At 36.5% G+C, this 23,835-nt stretch overlaps 3 protein-coding genes across 9 annotated transcripts; 1 reads left to right on the top strand and 2 right to left on the bottom strand.

Moving 5' to 3' along the window:
- Positions 1-622: 622 nt before the first annotated feature.
- Positions 623-6,198, top strand: LOC110791349 (pentatricopeptide repeat-containing protein At4g11690). 5 transcript variants are annotated; one of them, XM_021996103.2, is made up of 4 exons: positions 623-3,122; positions 4,155-4,277; positions 4,857-4,966; positions 5,713-6,198. In XM_021996103.2, exon 1 carries the CDS (start codon positions 932-934, stop codon positions 2,636-2,638), a length of 1,707 nt encoding a protein of 568 aa, XP_021851795.1. In that variant the 5' UTR covers positions 623-931; the 3' UTR covers positions 2,639-3,122; positions 4,155-4,277; positions 4,857-4,966; positions 5,713-6,198. The 5 variants fall into 5 exon arrangements, with proteins under 5 accessions (XP_021851795.1, XP_021851793.1, XP_056689632.1 ...); XM_021996101.2 differs by having other exon boundaries at positions 5,678-6,198; XM_056833654.1 differs by lacking the exon at positions 4,857-4,966.
- Positions 6,199-6,436: 238 nt separating this feature from the next.
- LOC110791280 (cellulose synthase-like protein D3) lies at positions 6,437-13,033 on the bottom strand. 3 transcript variants are annotated; one of them, XM_021996051.2, is made up of 4 exons: positions 12,343-13,033; positions 10,956-11,778; positions 9,301-10,108; positions 6,437-8,528 (listed from the first exon to the last, which is right to left on the bottom strand). In XM_021996051.2, the coding sequence occupies exons 2-4, from the start codon at positions 11,768-11,770 to the stop codon at positions 6,768-6,770; spliced, it is 3,384 nt and encodes a 1,127-aa protein (XP_021851743.1). In that variant the 5' UTR covers positions 11,771-11,778; positions 12,343-13,033; the 3' UTR covers positions 6,437-6,767. The 3 variants fall into 3 exon arrangements, with proteins under 3 accessions (XP_021851743.1, XP_021851736.1, XP_021851728.1); XM_021996044.2 differs by having other exon boundaries at positions 10,956-11,774; XM_021996036.2 differs by lacking the exon at positions 12,343-13,033 and having other exon boundaries at positions 10,956-12,327.
- Positions 13,034-16,277: 3,244 nt separating this feature from the next.
- LOC110791392 (uncharacterized) lies at positions 16,278-23,605 on the bottom strand. The gene is made up of 5 exons (XM_021996137.2): positions 22,503-23,605; positions 19,913-19,949; positions 18,819-19,055; positions 17,990-18,037; positions 16,278-17,153 (listed from the first exon to the last, which is right to left on the bottom strand). The coding sequence occupies exons 1-5, from the start codon at positions 22,826-22,828 to the stop codon at positions 16,494-16,496; spliced, it is 1,308 nt and encodes a 435-aa protein (XP_021851829.1). The 5' UTR covers positions 22,829-23,605; the 3' UTR covers positions 16,278-16,493.
- Positions 23,606-23,835: the final 230 nt, after the last annotated feature.

Below are 23,835 nucleotides of genomic sequence, written 5' to 3'. Positions count from 1 at the left end.
TAATTATTAGTTATTAATTATTACTCCATAATTATTAATTAAAATAATAATTTATTAATACTATTGCATAAAGTAATTTATTTTTAAATTTATATTTTATTTATTTGTAATTACGTTTTACTCAATACATAATACAAAGTATGTATTGAAAAATGAAATAAAATTCATTAAATGTCCTTAAATGTCATTTTACATAGCTACAGCCAACAGCCAACAACTGATTTTACCAAACATATTTGTAACCAATCCATAGTCAAACAGCCAACAAAAGCAGCCAACTTGAACAACCAGTCAAACCAGCCAAGTAAAACAGCCGACAGCCAACAGCCAACAGCCAATTGCCAAACAGGGCCTATGACTACTCTCTTCTTACCATTTAGAGTAATATTACATCATTTTACATAATATTATATAGTACAAAATTATACATAAAATAAGGGTCGACAAGTATTTCAGGAAAAATACGTACTGGACCAAAATACGTGAAATTCAGGTGAATATAGCGTAACCTAATTATGATACCAGAAAAACAAAAAACAAAAATAAATAAATTGGCAAAAGGAAGTCCACGGTCCACCTAAACCGGCCCAACTTTATCTTTCATGGGCCTCAATGGCTAGTTCCTGATTTCTCCCCCACTGACCCAGAGTCCCAGACCCGTTTGATGGCCCGTCCAAACTTGAGCAGCTTCAGATTTCAAAGTTTTGCCTTTCGCAAATTCGCATTTGGAGTGTGCGCAAATTCGCAGTCTCTCTCAAGTATCAACCTAACAGAAGGTAATTTCCCCCTTTAATTTCTGGCTTCTGAGCTCCAAATTTTGTTTTTCTTTAGTAATTTTGCATGAATTTCTGTAATGGGTTTTAATTTCTATCATCAATTTGTTGAAATAATTACTGGGTTGTTAAATTAATCCTTCAAATTTGAGTAGAAAATGCAGAAAATGTCAACAACAACAACAATCAAGTGTTTGTTACTAATTCAAAAATTGGTGAAAACCCCTCCCATTAATGCATTTTTACTGTTGAAATCCTCAGCTCTTCATGAATTGGAACACACCCACAATTCGATTTATTTGATTCTGCATTTTCTTATTAGCTATAAACTTTTACCTCAAGCTCAGTTTTTTACACTTCAATTGCTCAATGGTAGGATCAAATCATCTTCACAATTGAATAATGCATCACTTATTCAAATTTTCACCAAGAATTACCCAATTTCCCACCCCATTTGTGTTCTTCTTCAAGAAACTATCTTTAATTCATATATTCAAGCCAAAATGGGTGAGGAGGCTTTGAGTTCCTTCACTGAGATGATTAATCAGGGTTCGGTACCGAGGTCGAATTTGTTTAATTCATTGTTGATTCTTCTTTTAGAAAGCAACAATCTTGAAAAGGCTTGGTGGGTTTTTAATGAATTTAGGAGTAAAGTTGAATTGGATGAATATAGTTTTGGGATTATGGTTAAGGGTTTTTGCCAAGGAAATGATTTGAAAAGAGCTTTTGATGTGTTGGGTGGATTAGAAGATGTGGGTATGTCTCCAAATGTTGTTATTTATACCACTTTGATTGATGGGTGTTGTAAAAATGGAGATATTTCTAAGGCAAAGGACTTGTTCCGCAAGATGGAGGAATTGGGATTAGTAGCTAATCAACATACTTACACTGTTTTGATGAATGGGTTATTTAAGAAAGGGCTTAAGAAAGAAGGGTTCCAACTCTATGAGAAGATGAAGGCTTGTGGGACCTTACCTAATATTTACACTTACAACAGTATGATGAGTGAGCATTGTAAAGATGGATTGTTAGGCCGAGCCCTCCTGTTGTTCGATGAAATGCTCGAGAGAGGTTTGGCGCGCAACATTGTTACCTACAACATATTGATTAGTGGCCTGTGCAAGGAGAAGGACCCTTTGGAGGCTGAGAAATTGGTGACACAGATGAAAAACTATGGCCTAAGTCCAAATTTGATCACCTATAATACCCTAATTGATGGGTTCTGTAACATTGGGAAGTTAGACAAGGCTTTGAGTTTGTTTGGTCAGATGAAGTTGGATGCTCAAATGCCATCTTTGGTGACATATAACACTCTTATTTCAGGTTTCTCTAAATCTGGAAATTCCAACAGGGCTACTAAATTACTCAGGGAGATGGAAGAGCGTGGTATCACCCCGTCTAAAGTGACATACACAATTCTAATCGATGCGATTGTTCGATCTGGTAACATGGAGAAGGCATTAGAGATGTATTATTCAATGGAAAAGGTTGGATTGGTACCAGATGCTTACACTATTGGTGCCTTGATAAATGGATGGTGTACCAAGGGTAGGATGTTAGAAGCATCGAAGTTGCTCAAATCAATGGAGATAATGCATTTACATCCAAGTGATGTGATTTATAATATGATGATTAATGGTTACTGCAAAGAGGGAAGTTCTTACAGGGCATTGCGGTCCCTTAGAGATATGAGGGAACACGGAATGGTTCCAAATGTTGGTAGCTATTGTTCAACTATACATGTCCTCTGCAAAGATGGGAAGTTAAAAGAAGGTGGAGAATTAGTTGAGGAGATGGTGAGCTTGGGTCTGAAACCATCAAACTCGGTCTACAATGTGCTATCTCAAGTGAAAGAAGATGATTGATGATTATTCTGTAATGCCACAAGGGTAGTTGATGTCTTACAAGATGGAAATAGACAACCTAGTGATCTAGCTCCTGTCAATCTGTCACAGGTAGACCTGGTTATTGGGCATGGTAGCCCAATGGCTATAGGGTTAAGGTCAAAATTATAGGGGTTTTATTGGACAGTGCTTTATTGGACAGTGTCATTATTGGACAAGGTCGTTATAGGGCCAACAAAAAACTTGACCCAACCCGTTAACGACCCTTTATGAGGGGACCCTCTATGACCCAACCTGCTTTTGACCCGCACCAACCCTGAACCGGCCCGCCCAATAACCAGTCCTAGTCTCATAGAGGAGTCAGAAAGGGGTGACAAGGGAGGAAATGAACTTGTAGCTTAGTTTGGTGTAGCAGGGCCTCCAAATCTGAGTGGAACAGCACAAGCATTCTCGCCTGCATTGAATTCTCTAGGCTTGCTTTTTGTGGCATTTACAGATCAAATTGGTGAGTTTCCTTGGTGTTTTTACTAACATAATTCCCGTGCACTGCTTTGTTACTTTAAAGGGGTTCCCCCCCCCCCCCCTTAAATCTTACTCTGCTTCCTACTTTCTACTCCCTTTGCTTGGAGACTTGGAGATTCGTCCTCAAAAAAAGAAAAAAAAGTTTGCTTCATTTTGTTTAGTGATTGTCAAACATGACCTTAGCCTTTTTATAATTTGAATATAATTTTGATCAGGCAATATTTTAGCAGTATATTCTCTCTCTCTTTTTTTTTACCGTCATTGCAATTTCCCTCAGTCTTCTAATTCGGGTTATACTTTGTTTTGTATAGTTTTGTCTTATCAGTATCAGAGCACTAGTAGACTAAGAAGGATGTGTTAACTATCACGACATCCACTGATCCACAAATATGAGATGTAAAACTCGCTAGAGGCTTATGGTAGTTGCTGCTTATGTGAGTTTAGGTTACATCATAAATAGAGTAATGGAAACTGGTTGATGAAGGGGGAATAAACAGACATACATTTTCACTCATTGATAATCTATGTGAAGGCACCATAGTCAAAACTCAAAATTAGTTAGGAAGAGTACGGACTGGCTGGGTAGCTGTACAAAGAAATATCTTCATTATTGCGTTTTCTGAAGAACATAACTGGATTATTTCATGATGAATCTGGTGTTTTGAGAATTTTTAGAATCATTTTAGTATTAGATGGGAACAACATATATTGATGGGAAGATTCATCTTCAATTCTTCATTATATACTCCTGTATACTACATATATGTTTTTTATCAATTAGTAACATATGAACTCATTCAAATTATAAGAAGACAAACAGGAGAGAAAGATGTCAATTTTGAAATCTAAGAGATGCATGCTCTACTGCTTGATGAATGTAATTGAATCTTCGTTAGCTTTGTAAGGACTAAGGAGTCAAGTTTTGTAATATAGCTTTTTATCTTTCTACTCTATCTAACTTTCACACTTTTCATAATACTTCGTATACAAGTTTAACGTTTGTTCTGCTCTACAGAATTCAGCTGCAGTCGCATCTGCTGCAGGGCAATCCCAAAATCTCATGACTCAGTACTAGTACGAGTAGCAACTTGTTTGCTCCACCAATAATTGGCTTGGATCGCGTTCCATACTTTATCATGTAAACTCTCATATCCCCTTTTGCTTTAAATTACGCATCTCTGAACTTACTACTAATTTTTCCTTAGTTCTCTTCCTCTTCTTCTGTACTTCCGCTCTTCGGATTTAATGGAGTGAGTTATACTTCAGTAATTCAATTTCATTATTTAGCAGTGATGTAAAACATATGATTGAAAAAGTCTACCTCCGTTACGGTCTAAGATAACAAAGGGAGTAGACTTAAGGAAGACCCAAGACAATGACATCAAAGGGCATAATTAGAAACTTACAATGGCCGAGAAAGAAAGAAAGGTCAAGAACTTTTTTTTTGTTCTATTAGGTAACTAATAAACAATATCAAGGACAATAACTAGGAGAATCCTGACACTAAAATATTATGTAGTTGGTAAAAATTAAAACATTTCTCCGATTATAGATGTTTCAAACCTTTGAGTTTGATCTTTCTGAATTTCTCGCCAAGCAGTACTTGCAAATTGGTATTTTCCGAAAAGAAGTGAAGTAAGTTCATAAGTTATTGCTTCTGTACGTTTGTGTGTTAATGGGTGTATTATATAAATCTTTTTTGTTATTTGAATTTCAGGGCAGATAAATGGCTACTACCAAGGTTGCTAATGAAGATATAGGCACCGCAGCTCCCAAATCAAAAAGAAGCTTGACAACTGGAAATTCCCTAAGATCTCCGTCAATAAGGTATACAAGAAAAATATATTCAGGAATTTTCCAAGCTATGCTGTAAACGATTATGAACGAACCATCACACTGACAGCCAGTTACGGGAACATGTCAGTTAATTTGATTACTAGCGACTTCCTTAATGGTTTCATCAAGAAGCAACATAGATTTTTTACACTTGGGACTTGTTTAAATAGCTAGCAAGCCACTACTAAGAGATGGATTAGGAGTTCCTGTTGTTGTGTGCCTCAGAGATGCGAGGCACCTTAATTTGGAGAACTCTTTGTTAGCAACTTAAAGAGGAGTGATAGACCGTTGTTGCCCAGCGGGCAAAATGCCATACCAGGGGCAATTTGGTATTTTCGCGTAATATGTTGAAAAGTCAAACAAAATACTAAAATATCGGCAACAATGACAATATTTATACAAACGTTGATAGTGTATATGACAACAATTTACCCATTCGTTTAAGTGGTCCCCTTACTTTTTCTATTTCATTTCATTTCTTTTTTTTTGGGTGGATATGGTCATTTTTTGCACGATGGTCGATGGGCAACAACGATCTATCACTCCTCCTTTGTTAGCATTTGTTGAAGCAAATGTATCTCAGGGTCCCTTCTATTTTAACTGTTTCCCTAGTTTTTCGGTTTCGTTGGCCGATCCTTCTTCTTTGAAAGCCCTTACTTTATATGTTATGACGAGTGGGATACCTTTGGCATTGACACACAGGTTATTATGTAAGGCAATGGTTGATTTAAATACAGGGGCACTAAAGGAGCCGGTTTTGGGAGAAACAACTTACTTTCAACCATCTATTGGGATTCAGAGCACTGCAAAATGGAATGAGTTGCAAGTTCCAGAAGCTTGGATGCGTATAAAAGAGCCTAAAAAGAGTGGGAATTTCTTAGAGACGCTTCCAGATGGCCGTGTTATAGTGACGTTTCCATCAGAAAGAGAAGCAGATGATGAAGATGATCAATATGATGAATAGACATGGGCAGATGATCAAGCGTGTGGGTGTCTCTAAATAAGTTTCAGTTTCAGTTTCAGTTTCAGTTTCAGTTTCTGTTTCTGTTTCTGTTTCTGTTTCGGTTTCTGTTTCTGTTTCTGTTTCAGTTTCAGTTTCAGTTTCAGTACTGTTTTCAGTATACAGGCCCTCTGTTGATGCATGTTGTAAATTCATTTGAAGCTTTGTTGATCCATGTTGTATACACTTGAAGGAAGCTGAATGTAATTTGGTTCAGTTTTCAGTTTTCTTTTTTCAGTTTCAGTTTCAATTTAAGTTACAGTTTCAGTTTCTGTACTGTTTTGAGTATCCAGGCCCTCTTTTGACGCATGTTCTAAATTTATTTGAAGCTTTATTTACGAGTAATTCCTTGCGAAAATTACCCCAAAACGAATGTGGCTTATTATTTAGGAACAGAAGTAATTCACTTTTAAAAAAAGTGTTGACAGTTTACATTTGGGTAATAAATTGAAAGCTGAGAATCCACAAAATTACATAAACAAAATTTGATTGCTCAAAGAAAAATAAATCAAATGTGATGATTACAGTGTTACATAATTCTGTATCATCCTCTCAAATGATTCCCAACTATCTTTGTCTCTACAAAGGTAAATTAAATTACAAAAGAATGTAAAAGCTGCAGTAAAAATGTATGTGTGTGACTGTTCTGTTTTCTCCCCACATGTATGAACATCCAAATCAAACAGACAATTTCCATGGGAAAAGGAAAAATCATTCCCAGCAAAATCTACAACATCCCTGTATAATTTCATGGGACTTCAAGAAAGAAGATCATCTTTATCAAGTCTCTGTTTAAGGGAAAGTAAAGCCACCTCCAATTTCTGCGTTTTCGGCCCCACCCGGGGGTCGGATTGCGACCCATAAAAGGGAAATGGTAATGGCGATAAGACCCGCCCACACGAAAACAATCGTGGGTGTTCTTCCTCTTCTTCCCATGAGCCCTTTAGCAAAAGGATAAAGATGAGCCAAAACCCAGAAACTAAAGAACACCCCACCTAAAAGCCTGCTCCATTGTGGGATTGTACTGTAAATGGTTCTACTAAAACCAACTGCAATAGCAATCAAATTAACCATAATAATCACAAGTGGAGGAATCATCAGAGAAGTCCATTTCACAACGTAAAGATCAGCAAATTCATCATCATTATCATCACCACCCGATTTCGATGTCAAAGTGAAGGAAATTTCGATACCAGCAACAACTTTGAGCAAACCTTGAAGAACAGCTGCGAGATGTGCACTTGTCCCTCCGATAAGCCAGAACTGTTCGTTCCTCCACCATTCTTCGAGGTTGATTCCGGACCACTTGATCTCGAGAAGTGCAAGTAAACAGAGGGTTAGGGAGATGATGAGGAGGTAAATGAGGAAGGTGACGCTGAGGTTTTGGACGATGAATTGACCCGAAAATAGGGAGAGTGCGGGTAGGAAGCAGTACACGATGAGGAAGATTGAGGTGAACGGGTAGATACCGACGTTGAGGTACGCGATCCGTTGGAGGATCTTCATCCGAGGACTGGCAATGAAGGCATTGTTTCTCGAGAAGAAGATTTCGACGGACCCCGTGGCCCACCGAAGGACTTGGTGGAGCCTGTCGGTAAGATTGATGGGTGCGGTCCCACGGAACGCGTCCCTCTTTGTAACACAATATATAGATCTCCAGCCACGGTTGTGCATTCGGTAACCCGTGACCACGTCTTCCGTCACGGACCCGTAAATCCAACCGATACGACCGCCCCATTCGGTCTTATCCTCGTACCAACACGATACGACACTGATGGCCTCGGCAACTGTGGAAGCATCTAGAAGGTCCCGGGGGATGGTTAGAGCGCCAGGTGGTCTTCCGTTCTTGATGGACGGGTGATCAGCAAGAGGGCGGCCTTGGAACTCCGCAACCGGAATCGAGTCAACAAGAAAGCTCGAGTTACCAAATCTTTTCGGAAACAAAGACATGTCCATTTCGTCGTCCGAGTCTCCCATTCTAAGAGCCCGGTTCTCGTCAGACGAATGATCGATCGCAACTCTCTTCTTCTTGCGGCGGTTAAAGCAGAAGTCACAGAAGCCACCATGTTCCTTGGATCTAGGTGGATCAAACCCATACAAGGCAATCCTACGGAAAAGACAACCCGTCCCGACATAAACCGGGCCTTGAAGCCCGTCAAGAGCCCGCATGTTAATATCAAAGAAAACAGTGTTGTGGTTGGCGTAACGATCAGACGGGTCAATACCTTCGAACCTCTGAGGGAACTGGACGTAACAAATGCGGTCCCCACCACGATCCATCATGAAGCACATGCCTTCTCTTATAGCCTGGGAGTTGTAGATATAGTGATCACAATCCAGATTAAGAATGAACGGTCCGTTTGACATGACCGCTGACCCACGAACAAGTGCGTTCATAGCCCCGGCCTTCTTGTTGTGGTCATAACCAGGACGTTTCTCTCGTGAAACATAAACCAGCATTGGGAGGCGAATATCAACTTCACTGTAGTCAAGCGGGATGTCATCACCAACCGACCCATGAAGTGGTTCGTCACTTGGAGGCTTCAACATGACCTGTAACATAATAAGAACATCAATAATATGACACAAAAAACCAATGAGAACAGCTAAATTTACTACTCACTTCATCCCTAAATAATAGGCCACATTTAACTAGGGGTCATTCTGAAGGCATTGCATTTAACAACCATATCGATATTTGGAGTTTTAAACATCCAACATTCCCCCCCTGCCTTTGTTGTCTTTCTCTAAAAAAAATAGTTAAGGATATAATGGGCAGTTCAAATCATAACCAACTAAAATTAGAAAGACATGCGTAATCCATTCTTGACAAAGTGAGAACAAGAACAATTAGAAGAGACGTACCATCCACATTAGACCTGGTTATCGGACATGGTAGCTCAATCGATCAAGTTAATTAGGTTCGTATAGGACATGACCTTTACTGGACAGGGTCAATATAGGGCCAAAATTTTAAAACAATAATTTTGAAAACTAAAGTAGTTATGCTATAAGAAATTATATGGATAAATTCGTATTCACTTGTATTCGCATACGACTCTTTTTCTTTTCATTTTTTCTTGTTCGTTTTATTGACCCGCTCACTATCGGCCCGCTAAAAGTGACCTTTTGATTACCCGACCGGACCCGTTTTGGACCTGCATTGACCCTAACCCTGACCCGACCCGCCCAATGACCAGGTCTAATCCACATCGATACATTATACATGTGATAAAGGTGGCAAGATAGAAACTGAAAGCACTTCTGATTATACCCAACTATTAAATGGAAAAGTTAAAAACAGAGAGACCACAAATTCCAATACCTGAATAACTCCAGCATGGTCACCCTTAGAGTGCTCAGGTGCCGGATTCAACCAAGTGCCTGGCCAGTGGGTCCCATCAGCCATCCAAGTAGCCTTTTGAACTTTTATAGGTTCCAACGGTTCATCCGGTGCTTGCTCTCTCTGCATCTTCAAAGCCTTAATCTCTTCTCTAGCATTGTAAGCATCAGTACGCCTTCGAATCGAATCAGGAAGACCATTAACACGAACCTTATACTCATCATACTCACGCTTAACCCGACGGCGATCCTTAACAAAGTCCGTCTTAACCTTGTTCTTGTACGGGTCCCTTTTCAGGCTGAAGTAAGACTCGGGATTTCTTGGCTCAATATTATGCTTCCGACAAAACGGGACCCACAAGTTAGCAAAACTAGCCGCTTCAGCCATTGCTTCAAAGGTTAGAAGTGCACCTCCATCGTCTGAGACATAGCAGGAAAGCTTATCAACAGGGTAATCGGTTGCAAGAATTGAAAGAATCGTGTTTGAAGTAACGAGTGGCGGTTCCTTTTCGGGATCAGCAGTAGAAACGAATACGTCTACTCCCGGAAGATCGGATTTTCCAGTCGGGTTGTTGGGGCCCGCCATTTCGAACTTTTCTTTTAAGACAGTTAGGTCAGTAATGCGGTTAACTGGGTTAAGCTTTGGCAGCTGGTCAAGGACCCACGAGAACGCAAACCAGAGTTCACAAACCACGGATAAACCCCATAGCCATATGGCATCATTGTTAGGGTTTCTTACCCTCCATGTAAGAAACAATGCAAGAACAACCAGTCTGATAAACACAAGAAGCCTGCAAAAAGGTTTGAAAATTAGAACACATGAAAAAAATCTCCATGTTGCATGTCATTTCAGTAATCAAAATGCATTGTCTGGTTGTAATAAACTTGAAATGAAAAATATGGTATAAAACTATATACTATGTACTAGTATATGTCAAAGTGCATTATCTGGTTCATTTTAGCAGTGGTTTTGCCGGTATAATTTAGTAATTTACAAACTATGTACTAGTATATGTCAAAGAGTTAGTTACTGTCATATACACCATACATTCTTATGACAAAATTATTCGCGTTCCCGAAAACTTTATTAAGAGTCAGCTTGTGCTTTACGGCTTGACCATAAGACAATTGCAGAACGGATTATTATTGTTCATAACAAACATTATCAAGGATAAAATACTCACGTGATTTTCAACTAACTCGCTACAACAAGGTGATGTTTGGTTGACATGAAAAACGATGGGAAGATTGTAGGATTGTCTGGTTGACAGAAATATGGGAAGTCACACTTCCTAGAAAAGTTCCACTTCCTACAAAATGGAGGAAGTTCTCATGGGAATTTACTTCCCATATTTAACCAAACAATATCACCGACTTCTTAAGAAATGCTTATACATGGGAAAAATTTCTTCCTAGGAAGTTCTACTTCCCACGATCAACCAAACGACCCCCAAGTCTAAAAAGACGTGATAAAAGCTCAAATGACAAAGGAAGTCACCATAAAACAGGGTTATAATCAACTTCATACTTGAAATATCAGACACAGTTAAAAAGTTATTCAGTTTTTGCAGTCAACTATGGTTTTAGAATAAAAAGTCAACACGAAAAAAGTAAATACTCCGTATGAAGAAATATTACCTGTATGGGCTGATAACTGCAGCGGGAATCCTCAGTTTTCGAGTAAGAGGCCTCCAAGGTTTGTTTAAAAACTCGGATGGTTCATAACCTCCATCACCATCACCACCACCACCACCGCCGCCGCCATTTTCATAACCACCTTCCTTTGGCCAAATAGCATTTCCATAACCATAAGTACCCTTAGTCTCAAACAGCCACCTATTATGATCAAACTCAGCTCCACCAGTTTGACTCCTCATATACCCGGACTTAGTAGATTTCATCAACGACATCCGTCTATCTTGCTTCGAGGGTGGCAAAGGTAAAGCCCGCCCGGAAGAATCAACCGCCTTTTCATCCAAATCGGTATGTTTGTAACCCTCTTTACACCCGGGACACATCGAATCACCCCCTTTAACGGCATCAATATAACAATCCCTACAAATCTTAAAGTCACATTCACAAGGAAGTATATCAGCACCTCTTCCATCACTCATCACTTTCCCATCACAACCATGGACTTGACAAGATGACCCTTTTGCCCCCGCCATTTGAGGATGGGTCGTCTCTGCTTCCGTCACCTTATCCATCAAGTGTGCACGGGTTTCACTATTAAACCCGCCCGTAAAGAGGGAGTTTGACACGTATTGCTCCTCGACCCGTTGAGAGATGGTAGGGTCCATGGGTTGATTATCAGGAGTTGGAGGAATATGAACTGTGTAATTCATGAATTCCACACTCCCAATCTCACTATCAAGATCATCTCTTGATAGGTTATCATGGATATAACGGCCCGAAGCGGTCCGCCTAGCGAACGTTACCTGCGGTTGACGCATCGGCCTAGCTGGTGGAAGGTCAGATGAATCAGACAAATTGGATCTACTTGGCTTATACATCTTGTAATCAACTTCTCTAATTCCACCTCAATTATCAAAATTCAATCAAAGCCCTAACAATTTCAGGAAATTACTACTAATCCTCCCCAAAACACCACCTCAATTATCAAAACTTCAATCAAAACCCTAACAATCTCAGAAAATTACTACTAATCCTCCCCAAAAACCTAGTCTTTTCTCAAAACAATGCATCCCATAACTTTAAAAAGTCAAAAGAAAACATTATGAAGAAGAGGGGGAAGAACTAGCAAAGAATGACAACCATGTATTATACAAACATCAAAAGCTTATAATATATGATACCAAAAATGAGAATTATTTCTCAATCATCACATACAAATATCACAATCAGAGAGAATCACTACTCAGACATGTTGCCCACAACTTGAGATGATTCCGAAATTGATGCAATTTTAATTTAACAAAGCAGGCTCACCTAACATGAAAACGTGCAACACTCAAAACCCAAACACCCCCATTAAAAGAGGAGAGAGAAAATGAAAAGAAATTACCTGTAAGAATGTTGAGATTGAAGTTGAACTCCACAACTATGGTGCCACCTTTGTTAAATAAATAAAGAAAAACCCAGGAAATAAAATGTAGAAATAATATTCTTTATAGTAGTTAAAATTCTAGAAAGCGTGTATTTAATCTCTCTGAAATCTTCAAAATACCCAAATCAATTGCTTTCAATTGCATGACATGCACCCCCCCAAATGTCATCAACTACTTCAAATCCCTCAAATTAATTAAATTAAAATTAAATTAAGACAAAGTCCAACTAATAACAATGAACATGAGACCAAGTACTCTCCCACTTCCAAAGACTAAGACAGATCTTTTCAATGAAAAAATTAAAAATACTCTGTTTATCTCTGACTAAAAAAGCTTCGATTTTTTTAAGAAAATTCAACTGATTTAATAAAAATAAAAAGGTGATTTCTGGGTAATTGATTAAGATTAGTTAAAGGGTTTGTTAAATGGAAATGGGATTGAATTGGGTGTTGAGGAAGAAAGCAGGAAGTGAGCAAGAAAAAACGGCTGAAAGTAAGAAAGAATGGGGAAAAAAAATTAAGAGAGGATTAAATTAAAATTAGAACAAGTTAAGTTAAGTTGATAGAATGGAATGTTTGAAGACGGACAGAAAACATCCACGCTTTCAACGCGCCTGTAATTTAGGAAACGATGGAGTAGATCATGTAGATGTTGATCGATTTGAGTTTTGGTAGTCAAATAAACTAGTTTTGGACATTACTCCGTACTCTGTGTACTAAATAATTCAGTGGTGATTTGGACTGAATTCGGTAGGGAGAACCCGTGTTCGATCACCCGTAACAATAATTGGGAGGGGATTGAAATCTATTCACCCACAACTCGCTCTGAATCCGTATTAAGCCTAAGGGTGAACCGGGTGCTAACAAAAAAAAAAAAAAAAGACACATTAAACGGGTCAGGATAGGTCGGGATTAGATCGATCATAATTCATAGGAAAGAAATCATAATGGATACTATTGTTTTGTTTAATTCGCCTGATTTTAACTTAAATTAAATTAGTTTTCTTATTTAAATTGATTTTTACTTTTCAAAAAATAATAATGGAATTTTACTTATTAAATAAGTACGGAGTATGAAATAACTTATGAAGTATTGCGAAGTATTCGAAGTTATTTATTTAAATTGGTTGAAACTGGTTGAGGTATTGATTTAAACTAATTGTTACATATTCACTCGTATGTTTATTATTATTATTATTATTTGTTTTTACGGTTGATTGTTACTTATAATTTTTGTATTCATTGAAACTTATGATATATTAATAAAATAGATTGTTATGGATATAATTGATTGTTCCTGATTACAAATGATATTTTACTTATAAAGTTGATTTTTTAAGGTGAATCGAATATAGCCTAATTTACTACGAATACTCCAATAGTTAAAGTAGCTTTTGGTTCAAATTTCTAGTGAGTTCTCAAAATTTTCACTTATTTTTGCCGGGGTGGGTTCTCGAATTATGTACATTTCAAGTCTATTGTTTTAAATCAAGTAAGTTGTATTAGTTATGTACTTTCAAAATACAGAGTATCGTATTTTTTGGTTAATTTGGTTTTAAACGTTTAAAGTTTCGAGTTGAATTTTGATCGGTCAAGTATTAAAATCATAAAATGTGTGCAAGTATACAATTAGCACACATTAATTACCTTAATTGGTACATGCCGTACATCCTCTCTTCCAAAATAATTGCAGTTGTTTGAATTATTTTATTCATATACTCTGTACTAACTTTGACCATTTGTTTTAACGAACCGTTAATAATAAATTTTTATCAAGTACTGTAGTTATAAATTATAGTTGGATTGGTTTTGTTGTGATGACATTTTATAGTCCAGTGATCCAACATGTGCATAGACAAAAGTAAAGTTAAATTGCAATTAATTTGATCGGAGAAAATATAATTGTATACAAGTTACAAAGGAGATAAATATATTTTGGATACTTTAGGTGAAATTCAATCTCTCAAGATTGAATTACTTGCAAACGAAATAATATAAATACTTAAAATTTCCAAGAGCCAATGTCCACCTAGAGGTGGCGGGTGAAGGTAGTGACATGCTTCGTGTCGAGCCCACGTGCCTTAGGCCTGAAAGAGTCCATTCCACATCAAGCACATTTGATATTTTCCAAAAAAAGTAAAAAATGTATGTGCTCATGCTAGATTGTACTTTTTTCCCGTGATGGGTCGTGTCGTAACCAGTTCTCTGCCCGATCTAGTGTCATCTTTAATCAAGGTTGTTGTGATAGTGTTTTGTGTACTTTTGGGTTTGAGTTTGTCTCTTAACAATCCAATTTGTTTTAATTTATTTAACCCAACATTTTTTTGACATTTCACTTCCTAACAATGTTTTAAAACGAAGACATGAAATACAAAGTGTTTCTAAATAAAGAAAAGTAAACTAATACACCAAAAAATGTTTTTTAAAACAATACTCCGTACTATAATACAAAAATGAACTTGTATTTTTTGTTGGAAAATATCAAAAAAAATAAAAACAAATATATAAAAAAAAAAAATTAAGACGATGATATTATTAGTCCATGCATGTGGTTGCATGTCAAATGACATGATGATATGAATATGTGATTATTTTATTATTTATAAATAAAAACTGACGCGGTTTTTTTAGTTAAGTTTAGTTTCATCTGCTGCTTGACATCAGCGTTTTGAAACTCCCTCTCACACATATTAGCTGTTTTATCACTGTTTCACATTGTACTCAACTTGTACGAAGAAGAAGTGTTATTTTGCATTCAACGGTCTTTTTTATTTTATATTCTTGCACGCAATTGAAACCACCATCATCCCAAAATAATCGCATTATTATCCATATAAGGATAACAAAACGGTAATAAAAACATTCTAATAACAGTTAAGTACTCGTAATAACTTTCTAATTAAAATAAGATGATAAAAACAAGTTTTAATTTCCGTCATAAAATTATGGATTATTCTTGCGTGGATCCGGTCAACAATAATATTAGTGTAGTCCACAATAATATTATGATGCTCCTTTTAGGTATTTGATCACTTAATTAAACACGTGATCAAATATCACAAATCTTTGCTATTATAGCAACCGGAAACCCATATGGTTCAACCTTACCCGTGTAACCGTGTTATAAATCAAAAGCTTAAGCTGATGTTCAAAGTCTCAAGATTAGTTTTATACTCTATCATGCCCCCTCTTATGAACAATGGTGAATCTTAAACCGCTTTACGAGGGGGTCATTAGAAGATTAAACAATATAGTACGTAATTTTTACAATTATATTAAAAATTTTGGGCGGTCATAACTAAAAATATACTAAGGAAAATTTTACCTTGTGGGGTCGGGCCCGCCCCCAGTCATTAAGAAGATCCGCCCCTGCTCATGAAGCCCTTGAAGTGTGGATGCAGCATGGACATGGACCTCCCTATATCCAGGCATCCAACACTAGATATCCCTCTTTGAAAGGAGGAGAAGATGAGATTTGAACACGTGATTTTGGCAGCTTGGCTACATACCATGTCAAATGACCAACTCCCCAAAAGTTTAACATAATGATTGAATCCCCAAGATTAGTTTTATACTCTATACTCGATCACCTTCTATTCAGCGAATAGAATTTTCGTGTTTCCACTCTTAAGTTTTTTTATCCCAACTCACAAGTTTTTTTTTTCTTTTTTTACAACTTCCAACTCACAAGTTACAAGTGAATTGTTCCCTCAAAAACACTCAAATCCAAGCTCATGCAATAATAACAATAAACACCTTCCCAAAAACCCAAACCCAATGCACTCATTGAGTTGCCATACTTTCCAACATCATAATTCTGGAAAACAATAGAAATACCCTGATTTTCTAACCTGAACAATTCTCTAATTTATGTATAGTTTCCTACCCAAAGCTTGTAATATAATGATGGTTACTAACTTTAATACTACTAAAACTGCATCAGAGTTTCAAATACACCACAATTTGTATAATTTTCGAAACGCTAAACTGCACAAATAGGAGAATGATCTGACAATAAGGGATTTAAGGGAGGTTAGCTAGTTCTGCAAATCTGTACAATCCCAAATCCACATTTGAAAACAAAAACTAAATAATCACCACCCACTAATTCAACTCTCCTGCCTTTGTTCTGTTTTAGGACAACAGCAACCGCGACAACAACAAATCCACGAACAACACCCTTTGCACGAACACGAGCATTTAGGCCGTGAACATTTGAAGCAACAGCTAAAGCATTTTGGCCATCCAAAACAGCTGAAACAGCTGCAGCAGCTCGAGCATTTTGGCCATCCTAAACAGCTGCAACAGCTTTTGCAGCTTAAGCATTTTGGCCATCCTAAACAGCTGCAACAGCTTTTGCAGCTTGAGCATTTTGGCTTTCGTAAACAGCTGCAGCAGCTCGAGCTTTTTGGGCACGAGAAACAAGAACTGCAACAAGAGCTTTTTGGCCAACGAGGTTTCCAGCATTTCATCTTACAAGTACAACTACAACAGTCCCAACAGTTGCAAGACCGGCTACAAGTAGTCTTAGCGGGCGGGTGACGGGGTTTCGGGTGGAGGTTGAGGTCGTCTCGGATTTTCTTAAGCCGGGTTTGTGATGTCATGTTCTCCATTTCGTGAACAAAACGGCATAGATGGCGGATGTAATCGGGGTATAATTCCAAGTTGCAGTGCCCACCGCCTTTGATCCATAAGGGTTCGTAGGGTTCCCTGGCCCGTTTCCAGAGTCCGTTTCCGTGTAACCAGTTTACTACGTCGTCTTCTGTACCCTGCATTGTGTAAGATTGATTTGATAAAGGTGAAGATGGAAAGACATAGAATGTTTTCTCCCTCTAACTTCTAACAACATTCCAATTAAAAGTAAAACAATGAATTATAAATGTTTTAGTATTAGGCTCCGTTTGTTTCGACATAACATCTTTAAAGGAAAATGATTTTCATGGGAAAACATCTAAGGGAAAATAGTTTTGTTTTGTATGTTTCGTTACAAGAAATATAAGGGATTAGAGTGGAAATGTGGCATTCCTTCTTTTGAAAAGAAAAGTTGGTTTTCCCTTAGATAAAGTTATTTTCCACCTTTAGTAAAATTATTTTCCACCCTTGACAAAACCAATAAAGGAAAATAGGAAAGTCATTTTCCGGAAAAAGTGTTTTCCGTCAAAACAAACGGAGCCTTAGAGTTGAACAAAGAGGGAATCATAGAAAACATTCGAGGGAAAAGAGAAGATTAGGATGGTGGATATCAGGAAAAGCAAATGCATTTATATACTTCCTCCCTTTTGTCATTCATAGTGAACTGAGGGAGTGAACACTAATATTTTAATATGGCTTGATCTTGAGTGAACAAAGGAAACCTAGTTTGGAATTGTATTTACTTTGGAAAATATTTTACGTGGAAAGTCATTTTTCACTGAAAATATTTTACGCCAAACCAAACGGAACCTTAATGTTTGTGTCCAACCCAAATCGTGCAAGTAAAAAGAACACGAAAGTATATACTCGTACTCATATCCCTCGTCATCAATTACCTTGAAAATTCCTTGCAATGGACATATAGACAGCAGGAAAATGTACGCATTCTGATATTATGAAAAGGATAACTTACATGTATCACCAGCGCAGGGCACTTCACTTTCCGTATTTTTCTTATATTCTGCATTCATAGCATCATATTGGTTAAGTAAAGAAAATGCAAGGGTAGTTGACATTTCAGTAATTACAAAATTGACCTACATCGGCTACATGGTTCAAAACTTAAAAGGCCACAGCGAAAAGAAAATGAAGCAATAAGGAATTCGTCTAGGTACTTAGTTTTGACCAGTGTTACCTAATTCTCTAATCACCCCCACGAACTGCGAACCGAAAAGGCGAATTATAACATGAAAATGGTACAATGGTGCCATGGTGGTCTAACTTAGCAACCTAAGTAGCGAACTGCGATCCCGTACCCAGTCTCATACTAGTGAATCAGGTAACAATGGTTTTGACCAACTCCACATTCAATTTTGTTACTCATTCAATTGCACATCAAACCAAATAAGGCATACATACCAATTTGTGGACTATGAACAATGGTGCACAATAAGAATGGTGCACCAAAAGAACATATGTGTACAAGCAAAAGAACACAGAACTTGCGACAAAAATGTGGTATATTATTTTACATTTTGGATATAAAAAGCAAATAATAATTATTTACTTTTTTGTTAAAGTTTAATTATAAATATGTTCATGTTCTTTCTACTTAAGGTAATGTTTGTTTAGTATATACTTGTGTTCTTTAAGGTGCACCATGGTCCGCCTTCTAAATTGCGCATATATACATGATTGCATACATATCAACTGTAAAACATATAGCAAACCACAGTGTAAATGTGTATGAATGAAAACACACCAGTGAGAAATAAAAGAGGATGAAGAAAGAGCTCACTCACCCTATATATATCGAAACAGAACGAGAACTTCACATGGCACAATACACGAAGCCCGGAGAGGATGGCACTGTGCAAAACCACCCCTCTCAATCTTGGCAGTTTTGCTGCCAGGTGTAGTGTGGGCCCACTTCCAACCGACTGTCCGTATAAAATCAAGTCTTCTTGACTAACTCCATATTCAGTCTGAAGACACTGATAAACAGCTTCTATATCTGCATACGTATTGGCCTCACTTGGCTGGATTAGGGAGAAAGAACGAAACATATCAGTACCTTAGAACTATAGAAGCATCAAAATAATAAAAGACCAAACAATTTGGCTGAGATCAAGTAACTAGCATGATGTATATATTCCTATATGCTACAGCCTACATAATGAAGCATAATGGCGGAAATTCTTAAAATTAAGGGGGAAAGTAGTTTGACTGTTTGAGTCATGACATAAGCTCAAGATAATTCCATGAACAGCAGTTTGAAATGAAGCGATTACTTATACTAAAAGGGTTTCTACATTGCTTAGGCCCTGTTCTTTTTGGCTTAATTTCAGCGGCCTAATTTTCAGTTCAGTTCAGTACAGTTCAGTTAGTTCATGAGCATTTAGTTCAGTTCAATTCAGTTGAGAAGCAGTCAAATCAGTTCAGTTCAGTTCAGTTCAGCTCAAACGAACGGGGTCTTAGTTGTTAACAGTTTTAACATTGTACTAAAAGGGTTTCTACATTTCTTAGGCCATGTTCCTTTTTGGCTTAATTTCAGTTTCAGGGCTTAATTTTTAGTACAGTCAGTTAGTTCAGGAGCATTTAGTTCAGTTGCATATCTCCTTTATTTTCACCTTCTTCGTGATATTACCATCTTTTGGAGACTATTGAGGAGTAGTACATTGCTAAATTATTTTTCCAGCAATTACCAATGGGTTATATCAAAAAAATTTACTCGTCGGTTAATGTCTAAAGACGAGGTTTCCACTTTAAGAAAATGAAAAACATGTAGCATACTGTAGCTCTTTAAATAAATTGCAAATTCTACAATGTGTTTATCATGCCTCAAGAAATTAGAAAGAGAGTAACTTTATAATAATGTGTCAGTGTAATAGCCTACCTTACCAGTAGACGCACCATACCCAGAGTAATCATACCTGCAGATTTGCACACGAAGATGGATGAACACCCAATAGAAACCGTAAACATGGGAAAGAAAATAATTCAATAACCCGTGAAGGATCAGTAGGACGGACAAAATATGACACTGTATAAGTAAATATGACACGAAGCATATGATTTAACGGTCAACTTGTGTTACTTGATTGAACCAAGTCACCACATTTGATTCTAGAGGAATCAAAATTTAACAAAACATGTCACTTTTCCAAAAAAAATCTACCAACTAATCTTATGATTTAAGACGCATGTTACTTGTGAGTCGTGACAAGCATTTGACATATGTACTTGAGTAATTGCCCGGCCAGCTATGTCGGAACTATTTTAGCACGTTTGGTACTTCTCCTGTTTCACAATAGATGCATCATATTAACTTTTTACACTATTTATTTACTATCTTTGACCACATTTTTTACTAATGTGTAAAGATAAATTTTGTACTTTTAATTGTAATTGGGTTAATCTCACTATATATTTTCAAAGTACTTAATTTTTTATAATTTTAATTAATATGTAATTAAAGATATTGATGGTCAAAGTTAATATGTAAATAGTGCAGAAAGTCTATACGATGCATCTATTGTGAAACGGAGGAAGTATAAATGGAAGAGTTCAAGTGTCCTATTGTTCATAGTCTTCACATGTAAAACCTATTAAATGCAACTAGAAGCATATACCACCAAATGATGTGACAACAATAAATAGAGAAAGGACTCAAAGGAAGTGTCCAATCTATCCATCTTTTACATCAATCTTTGAAATTCTGGTTGATTTTTCCTACTTCAAACTTTGAAACACCCTCCTCGAGAGTACAATTTTGCCGTTATATGCCTCTCTATTCACAAAGCGGAGTCTCAAAATCTAATTTAGGCTCCTAACAACTTGCTATTTTCATACTATTATAGTATTATAGAGTGCAACTTCATAATCAAAACAAACGAAGCAGGTTATACAGGACAGTATGGATAGGCCCGAGTATGGACCACTATAACATTCATAGAAACAACCTTTCACCATATATGTTCAATTTGTGAAGGAAATTAGACCACCATTCATGCTAGTACCAATGTACCATAATACAACGAGATTTCCGGCTCAGATAGTGAAAGAAAAGGTCCACATAGTCAAAACCTTTCACCATATACAATTACTACCAAGAGTACAAAATAAATTTTCATGACATTTTTTTTAACAGCAGCAGAACCGCCGCGTCCCAAATTGAAGTTAGGGACGATTGCGAAATCAATACTATTTTTTTTAACAAAATGTTTTGTTTCCCCCGTGTCATCTTCTCGTTTTTCTACTTTTTTTTAAAAAAAATGTTCTATTTAGTATTTACCGTTGGAATCCTAATTTTACTCTTTGCATGATTCTCCACATAGTTTTAATTAATTTTATTTCATATAAATAGCATCATAAATATTAATTTCATCAATGGTTCATCTTCTTGCTTTTCTATGTTTTTTCAAAAAAAAATTGTTCTATTTAGTATTTACCCTTGGAATCCTAATTTTACTACTTGTATGACTCTTCATATACTTTTAAATAATTTTAATTCATATAAATAGCATCTTAAAAATTCTTAATTTCATCAATGGTGGAATAACTAATTAGTTCATTTGCCTTTTTAAGTTTTAACTGAGTAGTTTTCTAAATTTTACTACATTATAATACAAAGTGGAAAGCTTAATGAAAATGGAGGGAACACAAAACATCCAAAAAAATTGAACTAAAAGCACAAAAAAAAAGCAATAATTCACAATTATTAACATGAAAAAATGGCAAATTCCCAAGAAACAATCCCACGCTAATCTAGAGGCACGAAGGCCTAAAACAGATTCTGTCTAATGAACTACCCCCGTGAAAAACTCTAAAAATACTTAGCTTTTTACACACAAAGTTATCGAAAATGTAATGCATCAAAAGATGAGCTTAAACTTGAAAGGAATTGTTGTGACCACAAATATGACAAAATAATGAAACAATAATTCTGATAAATGGGGTAATAAAATAAATAACTAGAAGAAGAAAAAAACAATTTCTTTGGTACTCAATTATTATTATTGTCGAACAATATTTTTTCCAAAAGTTAAAAAATTTAAGGAAAAAGTTGGTAGAACAAGCTCACAAGGGGGAAAAAGGTCATTTTCTAATCAAAAGTCAGTCCAAAATTTATGCTTTCAGTGAGTAAATCAAAAGCTTTTCACCAAAAATTATGGCAAACGTGAAAACAGAACTTTACTGTCACTCACTCCCCTTTTACAGAAGAAAAGTATCAAGATTAAACAATCCCCATCAATAACTCAAAAGTAAAAATCAAGTGTTTTTCTTTTTTTTCTTTTTTGCAAGTTTCAACCAACCCAGAAAATTAAATCTAACCACATTGCCCATTAAATCATGCAAATTTACAAATTACTCAAAATAAATTAACTCAAACTCTAGAACCCCACATGCCCATAACCCACAAAAAACAGAGGAAATTAGATGAAACAAAAATTAAAAAAAGGGAGAAAAGGGAGAAGAGAACTGACCCCATTAAGTTGACTCTGAGATTGATTTTAAGCTGAACAAAGAGATCATAGAGTTGACCAAGGTCAGCAGCATTTCCATGGGAGTAAAGTATTGTAAGTCTAGCATAAGGATTTTTCAAGTAAAAAGCAACAATCTTGTTCCCTTTTTTAGTTTCAATTACATGAACATTCAAAAGGGAGTCATCTCCTTGAGGAATTGGCACCGCCGCCGCCGAGGAAACCGCCACAAGCTTGCTGTCGGAATCCCTCTTTTTCACCTCATAGGTTGCCGGAGATGGTGGAAAGAAAGCAAATTTAGCTGCTAAATTAGACATTGAACACCCCATTCTCCCCCAATTTGGTGCAGATCAGAAAATACCCAATTCATGAATGCATGTGGAGAGTAATGGGAAGTTCAAAGATTTGAGCTTTTTTGGGTAAAATGGGGGTTTTTGTAGTAATTTGCTCTGCTTTGAAAACAGAGGAAGAGAGAGAAAGAGAGGAGTTTTGGGAGGTGGGTTTTGGTAGAAAGTTGATAGAAATGGGGTTTAAGTGAGGTGGGTTTTTTTCAAAAATAGAAATTCTTCTGGGTTTGGTTGAAAAACAATTAAATTGCCAAAACAAGATATAAACTTGATGAAAATAGTTGAAAACTTGAAAATTGATGCTAAAGTAAATTCTAAAGATGGAAACTTTTTTTGTGGGTTTTATCTAAAATTTGAAGAAAATAGGGTAAAAATTAATATAAAAAATGGGGGAAATAGGAATATAAATAATTTTTGGTGTGAAAAGACTCAAACAGGGGTATTGGAGTTGATTTCTGTGAGGGTTTGGTATTCTGATGTTTAGCTAAATCTGTATAAAGATCACCCCAATTATTTCTTAGAGAGAGAAAGGGTGAACTTCACTGGAAAAAAAAGAGTGAAGCTGAAAATAAATAAATAAAAGAGGAAATTAAAAAGAATTGAGTTAAGAACTGAGTTTCATGACTTCATTGAAGTGTCAGAGAGTAACAGAGGAGGAGAGAGAGATTTGTTTTAAATTTTTCTGGTTTTTATGAAGCATGTGATAGGGAAGAAGAAGACAAATTTAGAGGCAGGGTTTTTTCATCATTTTTTTGGAAGAAAATTAAAAAGAGGGCAATGGAAAATTATTGTTTTTATTTACAAGGAGGTCAATATTTTGAGCTCCAATATTTTTGTTTTTTTTTTTTTTGTTTTTTTTTTACAAAGAGGTCATTATTGTTGATTGGACTTTACATTTGTGCACTTGTGCAAAGATAAGGAGGAAATCAAAATTGGAATTGTAGTTGTAGAGTGTAGAGTGTAGAGTAGACTATAGAGTTTAGGAGCAC

This window comes from Spinacia oleracea, chromosome 6, assembly GCF_020520425.1.
Source record: "Spinacia oleracea cultivar Varoflay chromosome 6, BTI_SOV_V1, whole genome shotgun sequence".
Classification (NCBI taxonomy): domain Eukaryota; kingdom Viridiplantae; phylum Streptophyta; class Magnoliopsida; order Caryophyllales; family Amaranthaceae; genus Spinacia; species Spinacia oleracea.
The sequence above is the reverse complement of the archived record's forward strand: the minus strand, read 5'-3'. Positions and strand labels throughout refer to the sequence as shown.

What these genes read in the sequence shown, in the direction of transcription:
- LOC110791392 (XM_021996137.2), bottom strand. Translation starts at nt 22,828, where the DNA reads ATGGGGTGTTCAATGTCTAATTTAGCAGCTAAATTTGCTTTCTTTCCA. An exon ending in ATGGTGCGTCTACTGGTAAG is followed by an intron (nt 19,056 to 19,912) that starts GTAGGCTATTAC and finishes TCCCTAATCCAG; the next exon opens with CCAAGTGAGGCCAATACGTA. An exon ending in TCTGTTTCGATATATATAGG is followed by an intron (nt 18,038 to 18,818) that starts GTGAGTGAGCTC and finishes CTATGAATGCAG; the next exon opens with AATATAAGAAAAATACGGAA.
- LOC110791280 (XM_021996036.2), bottom strand. Translation starts at nt 11,830, where the DNA reads ATGTATAAGCCAAGTAGATCCAATTTGTCTGATTCATCTGACCTTCCA. An exon ending in GCAGTTATCAGCCCATACAG is followed by an intron (nt 10,109 to 10,955) that starts GTAATATTTCTT and finishes ACCTTTTTGCAG; the next exon opens with GCTTCTTGTGTTTATCAGAC. An exon ending in ACCATGCTGGAGTTATTCAG is followed by an intron (nt 8,529 to 9,300) that starts GTATTGGAATTT and finishes ATTATGTTACAG; the next exon opens with GTCATGTTGAAGCCTCCAAG.
- LOC110791349 (XM_056833654.1), top strand. Translation starts at nt 932, where the DNA reads ATGCAGAAAATGTCAACAACAACAACAATCAAGTGTTTGTTACTAATT.